The 13,781-nt window shown below is 32.9% G+C and overlaps 1 protein-coding gene across 1 annotated transcript; it reads right to left on the reverse strand.

The window, feature by feature from the left end:
- Positions 1-6,458: 6,458 nt before the first annotated feature.
- LOC100019556 (olfactory receptor 4C12-like) lies at positions 6,459-7,388 on the reverse strand. Its single transcript, XM_001372332.3, has one exon. The coding sequence runs from the start codon at positions 7,386-7,388 to the stop codon at positions 6,459-6,461; it is 930 nt and encodes a 309-aa protein (XP_001372369.3).
- Positions 7,389-13,781: the final 6,393 nt, after the last annotated feature.

The following is a 13,781-nucleotide window of genomic DNA, read 5'->3' on the forward strand; positions in this document are numbered from 1 at the left end:
GAAAAGGATTCCTTTAATATTTATCCTATTCTGCATTTGGTTGTGAAATATTTATGCCCTAAGACATACAATACAGTTTTTTATAGAATCAATGAACTGCTAAAAATAAGGTACATTCCTTTATATTCCCATTTAATTCTCTCCAGAGATCTGTTAGTCTAACTTTTGTAAGATATTATTTCATTTTCCTTGCTTCTTTCTTCTTTATTTTGGTTTGGTTTATCTAGATCTGAAAGGTAAATTGGAGGTCCCTCACTACTATAGTTTTACTGTCTCTGTCCTCCTGAAGTTTATCTAATGTCTCCTTTAAAAACTTAGAGACTATACCATTTTGCTTATAAATACACACACATACATTTACATGAATATGCATGCATTCATCTACATATAAAGATACAAGGTCTATGATTTTTTTAATAGACAACATTTTAGTGAGGAAATACTTATCAATACAGGTTGCAACTTTATCTTCAAGTTAAAGTATTAGAAACTTGACCAGAACATAAAGAAGTCGTATGTCATAAAGTTAAGGGTCATAAAGCCAGTATGGGCCAAAGTTTGGATTTAAATACTCATCTGTCTACACAGAAGAAAAGTTCCTCTAACCATGGAATAGATCTAAAGGAACCAATTACAGAACACCCACACATATTCATTGACTCCAAGACATTCCAAAACAAAATACATAATATAATTCTTCTTCTAGTAACCATTCCCTGGCTCCTTCCATAAAATATAAGGTGATTGGATTTGCACATTCACAAACTCTATTAACTACTTGCCTTCCCTCTCTCCCTTACTTTCTTCCTTCCTCCCTCTCTCCCTCCCTTTCTCTCTTCCTTCCTTCCTTCCTTCTTTCCTTCCTTCCTTCCTTCCTTCCTTCCTTCCTTCCTTCCTTCCTTCCTTCCTTCCTTCCTTCCTTCCTTCCTTCCTTCCTTCCTTCCTTCCTTCCTTCCTTCCTTCCTTCCTTCCTTCCTTCCTTCCTTCCTTCCTTCCTTCCTTCCTTCCTTCCTTCCTTCCTTCTGTATAAAATGAACTGGAAAAGGAAATGGCAAACCATTCCAGTGTTCTTGCCAAGAAAATTCCAAATGACTTCATGAAGAGTTCAACACAATCAAAACACTGAATGACACCCAAGATATAGATATGTACATATGTACATATGCACTATACATATGTACATATATATGTTGTAGTTTTATAGATTCTAAAATTAAGTATTTATAACCTATCTTCTCTAGAATAAGATTATGATGTGTAATTCTAAATATCAGGTCAAGTCTTGCTAATGAAAAAAGGAATTCTTTATCCCTTTTTAAATTTAATGACCTGGAGTTCCTCTTACCATAGGGATGTATAGGGATTAACCAGGAAGTAGAAACCATAGAGACAGGAGGGAGGAACGATTAGGATTTAAAAGGGGACAGCATCAATTGATTGGTCTGTCAGTTGCTGACAGGGCAGGCAGGTGCTGGGAAGTTGGCTGCTAGGTGTGAGTCTTTGGGGGTTGGTTGCTGGTGATATAGGTTGTTGATTAGTTGGTGGTTTAGAGGTAGATAGATAGATAGATAGATAGATAGATAGATAGATAGATAGATGGATGGATGGATAGATAGATGTTGATATAGATATAAGTATAAATATACATATAGATATAGATATATACTAATTCTGCCTTGTGAGCTGAACTTAAGGGAGATCAGATAGACTTTATCTAATGGTAGCTATAGGCAGTTATAGGTAGATATAGACAAGTTTAGGTAGTAATTATAGGTAGTTATAGGATATCTAGTATAGATATTGGGAAATTTTCTTTCTCTACCTCTTTCCCAAATTTCTCTCTTTTACACTATTAATTTTATTGTATTCTTTGACTATCTCTATATTAATTAAACAAAATTGTTCATTGTTAAAATCTGCTAGAAATTTTCTTTTCTCTGGCTTAAAGGAATAACATTAATTTACAACTCTACTATATTATTATTAAAAATTAAATTCTTATAAACTGCTCTCTTATTTTGTCACTAATTAGAAATGTATGCTGTTCTGCATGACATGTATGTCACAGAGTATCTACCATTTCCTCACATAATCTATAATGATGATCAATTTCATGTTCTTTTATAATAAACTTTCTGTAATTTCTTCTGGCTGTAACATGGCTCTTAATTGCCATCAGAAACCCTTCTGTTCCCACTACCTAATCAATATGGCTCATGCATTTGATTAATGCTTCTTTTGCTTAGGTGTTATTTGAGATTTGATTCAAAAAAGTATATTTTCATTTTGTTTTTTGAATTTTCTTTGTTTCATTGACTTCCTTCAAAAGGAAAATATTTTGGGCTAAAGACAAAATGGAAAAAAGGTCTGAGATGCAGAAGATCTTCTTTTAGATTGTAGCACAGGCGGTAATCTAAGAGATAGAGAAAAGGTGGAAGTTCAAACCAGATTGGATAATACAATTAAGAGACAAGAAATTTGATTAAAAATATAAAAAAGGGACAGAAACTTATATTATCAAAATTAGAAATTAGAAAGGAAATGTTATAACATATGTAACTAAAATCAATAAAATTACCATAGGTTACTATTCATGATTATGATAATAATTGATAATATATTATAATAATATAATGAATTTTAGAATTTAAATGAAATGAATGAATATATAGGGGAAAATATAATACAACCTCAAAAGGGGGATACAATGAAAGAGGTCCTTGTTAAAGACTATAGTATTATGGCTATTGTGAGAAATGAACTTTAAATTAGGCAATAAATGTTGATTTTTCTGTTATATTTAACCAAAAATAAATTCTAATTCCAATTGTAGGTTAATCCTTACCACAAATAATTAATAATGTTGATTTTTCTGACCAAATTGTATATAACAACAGGATAATCATAAGGTGACATTTTTCATAACATGATCATAAAGATAATGATCATGATCATAAAAATTATTTGAAAAATCTCCAGAAATTTATCTACTTTCCTCAAATTTATTCACTTAAACTATTTTCAGACAGATAGAGACAGAGACAGAAACACATCCATACATGCATGCATCCATACATATATACATATATTATGGACATGTGGGTATATATTACCTATCATGTGACAGGGATCATGCTGAGTTTTAAGGATGCAAAGAAAGATAAAAGACAATCCTTGTTGTGATGTAGCTCACAACCTGATGAAGGAGCATCATAGCTCTTTAAGTTAGGGATTGGTTTTGCCTTTTTTTCATTTTCCAAATATTTAAAACTATGTATCATGCATGTATAAAATTTAACATAGTGTGGACACTTAATAAATGTTTTCTGATTCATTGATTTTAAAATATATTCATGTTCTCTCTCTCTCTGTCACACACACACACACACACATATTCCCATTTCAGTCTTATAAGGAGATAGCTGTTCAGTCATCTTTTAATTGGGTTCTACTCTATGTGACTCCATTTGAGTCTTTCTTGATGAACATACTTTAGTGCTTTGACATTTCTTTCTCCACCTCATTTTACATATGAATAAAATGAGGGAAACATTTCAGTGATTTGGCTAGTGTCACATATCAGTGTTTGAGGCCACATTTAAATTCATGTCTTCCTGAGTCCAGGCCCAGTACTTTATCCACTGTGCCAACTTGGTATCAGAATTTAGTGGCAAAGTAGAAAATGATCAGGTATATTTTAGCTATGTGATCCTGAGAAAATCATTTAAAACCCTCAATGCTCCTGCAACTCTACCTCTAAAAGTTCTGAAATGTGTTTGTACTGATTTCATGAGTTCCTGTGTTAGGAGTTTTCTACAGCAAATCAGTGTTTTGTCTGACTTTCATCCCACCCACTAATTGTGAGGTTCAAATGATATTTGAATAATGATATTACCTTGTCCTATGTAATAACAGAAAATGTTACAAAGGTCATTAATGAGATGCTGAAAAAGCTCAATTATCTCTTTCTGATCTATCTACCTATCTATCACTCTATGTAGTCTCACATATTTAAGCATAAGAAATTCATAGAAACTGAAAGCAGGAAAGGAAACTTTAGAAAAGTTTGTAAAAGTTCAACTGAGTTCCACCCTAAGATCACCAGGTTACTAGTTTGAAACTTTAGGTAAATCCCTTTACCTAGTTGAACCTCACCTTCCTAATCTACAAAACTAGGAGATGGTACTAAATGATTTATAAATTCCCTTCCTTTTTATAATCTCATAATATTAAAATCATTTAGTTATTGCTGTAGATATATAATCTCAGATTAAAAATTATACTTTGACAATATATAAAATGTTTCAAATGTATATGTTTTAATTTGGAAATGCATTTTATATTTCCTTTCAGTGTTTGCTTATCCACAGTTGAGAACAATTTTAGTTTATAGAATTAAATAAAAGATACAAAATAAAATTAACCTCATCTTCATAAATCATCATGACTCTTCAGCATATCTCTTGGGATTTATTTTTGTCCTTTTGGAGGCTAACTTTACCCACTCTTGAAGATTAGTTGTTGTTGTTGTTGTTGTTGTTGTTGTTGTTGTTGTTGTTTTTTAACTTGATAATATGAAATAATGAAAACTTGGGTCTTCTCTTGATATGCTCTTTTTTTGAAGAATCACATTTTTTATCAAACTATAACATATTTCCAAACATGACTCTTCCTTTTTATTCATTAGAACAAGCTCCAAGTGAATTTTGGTTATTTCAAAAAAAAATCTAACCTCAAAGATAAAATTTATTCAAATATTTAAAGATTTTTAAGAGAAGGTTTTAACTTAGAAAATAATCACAGAACTTTTTTTTAATTCATATCACCTTCATTAGAATATATAGTAACCTTAATGAATGTCTTTAAAAAGAAAAAAAAAACTCTTGTGAAGTTTCAGATGTTTAAAATAGTCCCTTCATTTAATGTGCCTCAAATTTATGATATTGTCATTAACTATTATTATAATTATTTTTTCAAAAACGCACATAGAATATGACAAATTGTCCATTTCTTTCCATAAAACTGGAAACTATAGAAAATATATGAAACATATTCTTAACACAAAAAAGCATATGGCACAATACATTTGACATCATATCCCTTCACTCAGTGTGCTTCCTGTAATTCTCAAAGAACTTTCTCAAAATAGAGATTGTACCTTTTTGAACAAAATTTTCAAATAATGATCTCAGTAATTCTCACATTATGTTGTCAATTCTCTAAAAAAAATTATACAAACTCCCTAACTCCATAAAAAATAAAAAGCTCTTGCATGGCCCAGGAACTTCTCATACACTCAGTTTTCTTAAAAAATTTTTCTACTTCCTGTAGAATCCATTTTCTATTACCATTCTACACACTAGACACATGAATTCAATAACAAAAGCATGCAATTAAGACATGAAACAATACAAAGAATAGGAAAATGAATCAAATAATTAATGTATCATTTACATCATTAAATAAATGGGTTCCACTTCCTGTACTTTCTTAAATTCTGGTATTACAAAATTTGAAAACTTCTAGGGTAAAATATGGGAGGTTAGAAACTATTTTTTGATTTCACAGCAATTTCTGTGGTCCCCTTGAGCTCTCAGATTCCATGATATTATAAAACTTAGGTTTCATTTAGAAAGTGTCATATGACAGGTTATAGTCCTGGGTAACCTCTTGTCTTCATTGCAAAGTCAGAAGGTTTCGTCCATGAAGAATATTTTGTAGAAATCTATAAAGTTCCTTGAAATTTATTCTTCTTCCCTCTCTGATTCTGATCACAATTAATGACTTGACTGTTTTCTTCTCTCTTGTCATTCGACACTTGTTATTTTTTTCTTGTTGCTTCATATAATGTCTCTGATAACTCTGCTTTTAAAGAATGTCCTTGTAGAATGGACAATAGCACCACCTTCTATTAGAACTGTTATGCACCCAATTGTACAGCCTTCTGAGAAAAATAAATTCCACTGCCCCCCTCCCACAGTGAGCAATGTTTCTTTGAATCTATTCACCAAGGGAAATGAAACATTAGAGATAATTTTCATATCATGTATATGTTCTCCTTGTCTTGAAAATATTGCTGTTCTGGCACATTTACTTAGTTCCATAAAAATATCTGAATGTTCATGTATTGGGCATTCATTATTTTACTCATAGCATATTCATAGGAATTTATCTCAATTACAAAATGGACTTGAATTCAAAGATTGGCATGAAACAAATAAGTGACATTGGTCACATACCGATGGTACACCCTTCAATAACCCATTCCAATGCTCACCTGTGCTACATATATAACATGCCTAGAAATTATCCTTATGTCAGCATACAGTCATTGTTTGGACAGTCTTGCTATTTCTTTGCTGATTCCCTATCTACCCAGTACCCTTCCTTACAGTGTGATGCACTGTTCTTCATACACAACTCTGAACCTAAGACTAAATCAGTTAGATTATGTTATGTCATTTATAATCTGAAACCACTTTTCTGCTCCACAACTTTCTCATGGCATTTTTTACCTCTGCATTTCTCACTGTGTAGATCAGTGGGTTTAGCATGGGTGTGATGAGAGTGAAAAATATAGTCACAGCTTTATCCATTGGGAAGGTGGTCACTGGTCGAAGATACATGAAAATACATGGAACAAAGAACAAGACAACAACAGTGATGTGGGAGCTGCAAGTTGAGAGAGCTTTGCGCCTCCCTGCAGAGCTGTAACTTTTCAGGGAGCGCAGGATGATAACATAAGAGCACATCAACACAATAAAACTAATCATGGAAATTAATCCTCCATTTGCAGCCACCAGCAGACCAACAATGAAGGTATCTGTGCAGGCAAGTTGAATCACAGGGACTATATCACATAAAAAGTGATCTATGACATTGGGTCCACAAAATGGGAGCCACAATGTAATAAGGATTTGTCCTGTTGAATGCAGGAAGCCCACTGTCCAAGCCAGTCCAACCAGAAGACAACATAATCGATGGTTCATTATAGTTGTGTAATGCAAGGGCTTGCAGATAGCCACATATCTGTCAAAGGCCATTATTATGAGAAGAACAATCTCAGAGGCACCCAAGACATGTTCAACGAATATTTGTGTCATACACCCATTGAAAGAAATGGTTTTTCGCTCACACAGTAAGTCGGCTAGCATTTTGGGGACAATTGAAGATGAATAGCAAGCATCAATTAAGGACAAGAAAGAAAGGAAGAAATACATTGGGGAGTCCAGAGTATGGCTGGAGGTTATCGTGATCACAATGAGGACATTGCCCATCACAGTGATGATATAGGTGATTAAAAATATAAAAAATAAGACTGTTTGCATCTCAGGATTCTTTATAAGACCAAGTAGGATAAACTCAGTTACATTGATCCTGTTTTCCATTTGCCAATGCTGAGCTCTGAGGCAAATGTCACCTTGTCACTAATGTAGACAGCTCCTGATGAGTCCAAGCTTTTTTATCTTTCACAACTCACTCCTTTACATAATATACCGTATGGAGAAACAAAAATCATATATTTCATAAGTGACAGTTACAGATTTTCCGATGATGAATTCTGTCACCAATACCTAGAATACTACATTGGCCAATAATCCTAGTCAGAATCCAGAATCCCTTGGAACATTTCTCTTTACTATACCCAAAATCTACTGTCACCATTTTTCTTCATTAGTGAAAAATATGTGGTGGCTGTTCTCCCCTATCATTTAATCATTCCAGTAAGAATAGTCCATAGGAAAAGCAAAATAGATAAGAAAAATAGCAAACTGTCATAATAGTGAACAAGAACACTAATAAGTTCCAAGGGAGGATTTAAAGTTATGTTCCAGAGTTTTTAGAGTTAAAAGTAATAGTAACCTACATGATAGGTAAGGGGGGAGGGAAAAGACACAGAGAGACACAGGGAAAGAAATGGAGCCAGAAAGAGAAGATACATGCATATATAAATATATACATATTTATATATATATATATATATACAGTTTATGTTTACATAGAAAGTGATAGACAAACCTGCAGAAAGAGAAACCCAGTGATTACAATTTTTTTTTATTATCTACCAACTCTAGGGAATAAAAAACTCAAGCAAGCAAGAAGGTCCTTGCCCTCTGGGTTCTCTTATTGATCTAGGAGGAATATTATAATGAGGAGCATGAAAGTGCATAATTACTGGACACATTAAATACACAGCAGCTTATACCATTTCCCATCCATGACGGGCTCTCTATTCTACAAACATGTCCACCTATTTCTTCATGAATTTGACAAAGTAATAAAAACTACTATTTTACTAGCCCTAAAAAGAGGAAGCATATTCTTTGAAAACCCTCAGAAATGCTGGTCTAAATAGAAATGACATAAAAGTCATTTTTCCACTTTTTTTTGGATAAACTTATGAAATCAACAATGGATTTGGTCTCAAGGGAAAGGATGGGGAGTTTCTATTTATTGTTCAAAGCATGTCCCTTCTCTGTGTGTATGTATGTGTATGTGTTTCTCTGTGTGTATATGTATACTGCTTTTGAGGTATAGTCTGTCCCAAAGGGAGTATGAGAGGAAAACAAAACAAAACAAAACAAAAAGCTTCCTATCAATGAGAACAATTCAAAAGGACGAATGAACTTCCTCCAGAGCCAGCATGCTTTTCTTCAATAGAGTTAGTGAAGAGTAAAGGAAAAATTGCTAGTATATTGTAGGAGGGATTCCTCTAAAAGCAAGAGTTGTACTAGTTGCCTTCTGAGGTCCCTTTTGAGTGAAAATTTGTAATTTGGGGTCTACATATGTATACAAAGGCTATCTAATAAAATAGATATGGTATCAATTTGGGATTTAGGAAGAATGAGTACAAATCCCCCTACTCATAATTACTAGCTATATGTAACCATGAGGAAATAATCATGCAGGATTATCTCCTCATTTTAATAGAAATAACAATACCTGTAATATTTACAAGATAGGGTTATTGTGAAACTGAAATGAGATTAATGGACCAACCAATCAATCAGTTAATAAGCATTCATTAACTACTCTCTATGTGTTGGTTGCTCTGCCACTAACCTAGGTAATTCAGATATAGAGATCAAGTTGAAAAGTCAAACAAAAAGGTTATTCCTTCAGAGAAGACAAGACAAAATCTCTCTCTCTCTCTCTCTCTCTCTCTCTCTCTCTCTCTCTCTCTCTCTCTCTCTCTCTCTCTCTCTCTCTCTCTCTCTCTCTTACTGTTTGTCTGTTCATCCATTGATGTAATTGAGAATTGTCACTAGAACATTATTGGAGATTAGAAAAGGTTGTAGGAAGAAGAATTCAAGATGATCATTAAAAGAAACTAGGAATTCTAAGAGGCAGTGATAAAAAGAGATTATCTTCCAGGTATCAGGGACAGTTTGCACATCGGCAAGAATTCAGGAAATGGAATGGCATGATCAAGAAGCAAGAATGATATCATTTTGGGTAGACTATAAAGGTGGTAAAAGGAAATAAAAGTAAAGGTTTGAAATACAGTTTAAAGTCTCATGAGATGAAGCAAAAAATATATTTTTTTAATTTTGTACTCAAGTCAATGAAGAGTCATTAGAGTTGATTGAGTATGGAAGTGATACAATATGACCATACTTGTGCTTTGAGAATATAATTTAAATAATGTTTGTAAAGTATCAAATGAATATAAATATCACAATATAATATATGTCTATAAATCTATCTGGCTCCATATTTACATATGGACCTGTGGCTTTCATGAGATATAGATCTTCTGTCTACCCAAGTTTTGTTCTCATAAAAAAACTCCCTTTCGTAATACAGATTAGAAGTTATTATGCAGCTTAAATTGTTTAGATATTGTCTAAGTGCAAAAACAGTTTAAATGACTTTCAGAGTCATGTATCAGAAGTGGAAAATTGACTCCACTCTGAGAGAGAGAGAGAGAGAGAGAGAGAGAGAGAGAGAGAGAGAGAGAGAGAGAGAGAGAGAGGAGACAGAGAGAAAGGGGAGGGGGGTGATTAGGTTAACTACAAACAAGCATAATACAGTGTGTCACTAAAGACATTTTATATGTTCACCACAGACTTAAAATTTACCCTTGACTATTCCATAAATACTCAGTATCCTGCTTTCTTTTAGTAATATAGTTTTATTTATTATGTAAAAGAAAGGGAAAATGTATTCTTATTTATAGAAAATAAAAATATAGTTAACCTTCATATGGTGCATATTTATTTTGTAAATTAATGGATACCCAGCCCAAGTTGTAGGTGTAACAGACATATAATAGACATTCCTGTGATAGTATATGCTAATGGTCCATTTGTTATTTCATCTTTTGTTCCTGGGTATTAATTAATGATAGGAATTGAAAGGATAACTATAAGCTTTATTACCTTTGACCTATTTTTCAATCAGGCTCAAAGAAAATTCCTTTTAGATAAAATGACAAAGAAAAATGAAAGGAAGGAGTTAAGGGATTGCTTCTAATTTTCAAACATAAGCTTTTGAGTCTGAAAGGGAAAATGAATATTATCAGATAAATACTAGGAGAAAATTGTTAGTTCTTTTATTTTTTTAGCAAGCATAAATTTGAAAAATCTTCATTGATTCAGAAGGGATTAGCTAAAGTGTCTGGAGTGATGGGCATAGAAGAGATACAGGCATTCCTCAGCCCTTATCAAATGGTAAAACATCTGTCCTAAAATCAAATAGCTAGCAATTTGGGAATTTGAAAACACCCTTTTCTTTCTCCTTATCTAACATTTCCGTTTCTACTCTATGTTGAAGAATATGAAAAAGAGAGAAAAAATTATTATGTGAAAAAGGGGGGAAATCTTTTATCTAAAGAGCAAACAAGATTGGGGGCAATGGGAAGTGGGAGGATTTTATCCCTCATAATAGTGAAATGGAGAGACTGAAAATTGTAGAAACAAAATGATCAAATACTGCTTCTCAAAATTGAAATCAGATTACCCTCCTAAAGTATTTCTAGACTAAATTGTTTGTATTTCTTCATAGTTATAAGCTGCTAACTAGAAACTGAATAGACAGGTACTTTTTCTCATTTAGAAAGTGGTCATAAAGCTTTGGAAGTGGTTGTCATGAAGAAGATGATAATCATTAAAACTACCTACTGCACGGCTGTGGAGAAATAAACCATAATTAATATTCAGAGCAAGAAGCATTCACTGACTAAATTCTCACCTATGGGCCCTTTGTCCTCAACTGGATGGCACTTAGTTGGTCAGTTGAATTCAGTATGAAGAAGACTATGACCTGCATAGTGGGATTGAATGTTTCACATACAATATATCTTTGCTGATATATATATATATGGTATATTTAGAATATGTGTTCCTCTTGAGCCTTAGACATTTTATCACATGCCATATTTAGGGGTAAATTCAATGAAGTGTCTTCATCTTTAATAATGAGACCTCAAGAGTATATTCCCCTAATTATATAAGCTTGCCAATGACACAATTATACTTCTTATTACCTAAATGAATACTATAGACTGAAATTTGGGCTTACTAAGGTACTGAGGGATTTGTATTTGTTTTGTATCCTTCTGTCTCTATGAGGAAAAGCATCTTGAGAATCTGAGTCAATCATCTAAATATTTAGGACAACTACTAAACATTGCTGTAGCAGTAAAATGGAATATCACTACCAGTTTTAAAAAAAAATGTTATCTAAAGGCTGCTACTCAAAATTCCTAAATGAAAGTTTTAGACTAGAGGTTTGCATGTAGCATGATTTCACCACAGGAATAGAGAGGATTTCAAAGGAATTTTATTTAAATAAAAAAAGACTATGGTCATATTGTAGGAACTTAACTAGAATGAAGAAAGTTAGAAAAATGGATTTAACCAAAGACTGAGGAATTCCTTGGGTTTACTAGCTAGCAGTAACTTCATAGTATAAATCCATTTAAAGAAGTTCTCCAGAAGACAGGGGTTGTAATTCAGTGGAAGACAAGACTATGGCAGCAAAGAATAGTGACAGATTCACCCAGAGCAATTTATTTAAGAAGGTGTAATTTTAGATAAATTGAAGGAAGCCAGGGAAATCACAAGGCAGAGATAACTAGGATGAGAAGTCTAGCCAGGAATGAAAGGCTGAAAATATCCTAATTCTAGATTTGGAGTGTCTTATTCAACATACTCCATAAAACAAGGTCAATGATAATTACTAGCATTAGGGAACATTTTAAGTATCATGATGTTGTTTCGTATGTATATCATTTCATTTCATCTCCCAAAGTACCTTCTGAGAACTGAGATAGAAGCTTTATAATCCCCATTTTTCAGATGAGGAAATGTAGGCTGGAAGATGTTGTTATTTGCCATAGTCTTTGCTCACCTGGATTATGAATCTAATGGAGCATATCTTCACAAATAAGTATTTTAAAAGGTCAAGGGAAATATTTAAGCAAAATAATCCAAGACAGGAAAAAAGATAGATGCTTTTAATTTGGAAGAAGTGGAGAAGGTTTTGTGGAAGTAATGAGATCTAGAAAACTCTCAGATGGAAAGGATTTACAAACAGAAATGTGTGGATAATGCATTTTAAATCCAGATAATAGAACTTATGTAATAAATTATAAGATGTGCCCAGCTCATAGGAAGTGACTGGTGATGAGGTAGTAGATGTGGATGAAAACTTCAATAGAAAATATTAATATTATTGCTGGCATGCACTTAATATTGGCCTATAGAACTTATGTCCTAAAAGCAATTATAGATAACTCAACAACTGGATATTTACGAATTTTGTTTTAGACACATGTCTCTCTGGTACAATGTAGTGCAAGGTCAAACATTATTGGGTTGTTTTTTCCTTCTGTCTCTCCTGGGTTCAGCCTGATCTGCCTTGATATTCTTCAACTACTACTTCTCTTTTCTCTGGTTTCTATATTTGGCCGTCCCTCATGATTGAAATGCCCTCCCTGTTGATATTCAATACATAATATTACTGGTTTACAGATTCAGTCACCCCATTTAATTAGGCTTGATTCCAGGATGAAATAAGGAATTCAGAGAGCATTTTAAAAATGAATTTATTTAGCTCTATTGCACCAAAGATATTCACCAAAGGTAAAAAATAGAAAGCTTTAATGGAAGTCATCTGTCTCCAAAATGGAATTTCATCTCTTTAGTAGGATAGAGAAGGCCATTATGAGTGGAATCTTGAGATATTCAAGTTTTATGATACTGAAATCCACATAAGTAAGTCTTTTATACCCTTATATGACCAGTAAGTTAAATGAAGAAAAATAGGGGACAATAATACCCTAGAGACAGTTTTATTGCCTATTAGAAAAAATAAATCCTTTTTGTGGTGAAATTGATAGAACCTTGGTCCTATTATACATGGAAACCCTAATGTCCATCAAATCTTAACTCAAGCATTATCTGTATGAATCCTCACCTGCATTCCAGTAATAAGTGACCTTAATTCTTAATCTACTTGTATTAATTTCCTATTTATTCAATGGAGGTATTTTCAAAAATATTTATTCTTCATGTATAAATGTCATCTCTGATAAAATGTAATCTCCTTGATCTGAGAAATAATTTCTATTTTATCTCTATACCCTCAAGGCCTATCACAAGGCCTACTACTATTGCTGCTGCTACAGCTGCTACTATTGCTACTACTAATATTGATGCTTCTAAAGCAAACATTTACATGGCATTTTAATGTTTGCAAAGAACTTTAGGTATATAATTTCCTTTGATATTCATAACTACCCTGTGAGGTAGGTGCTATCATTATTTTCACTATAT

This window comes from Monodelphis domestica, chromosome 6, assembly GCF_027887165.1.
Source record: "Monodelphis domestica isolate mMonDom1 chromosome 6, mMonDom1.pri, whole genome shotgun sequence".
In the NCBI taxonomy this organism is placed as follows: domain Eukaryota; kingdom Metazoa; phylum Chordata; class Mammalia; order Didelphimorphia; family Didelphidae; genus Monodelphis; species Monodelphis domestica.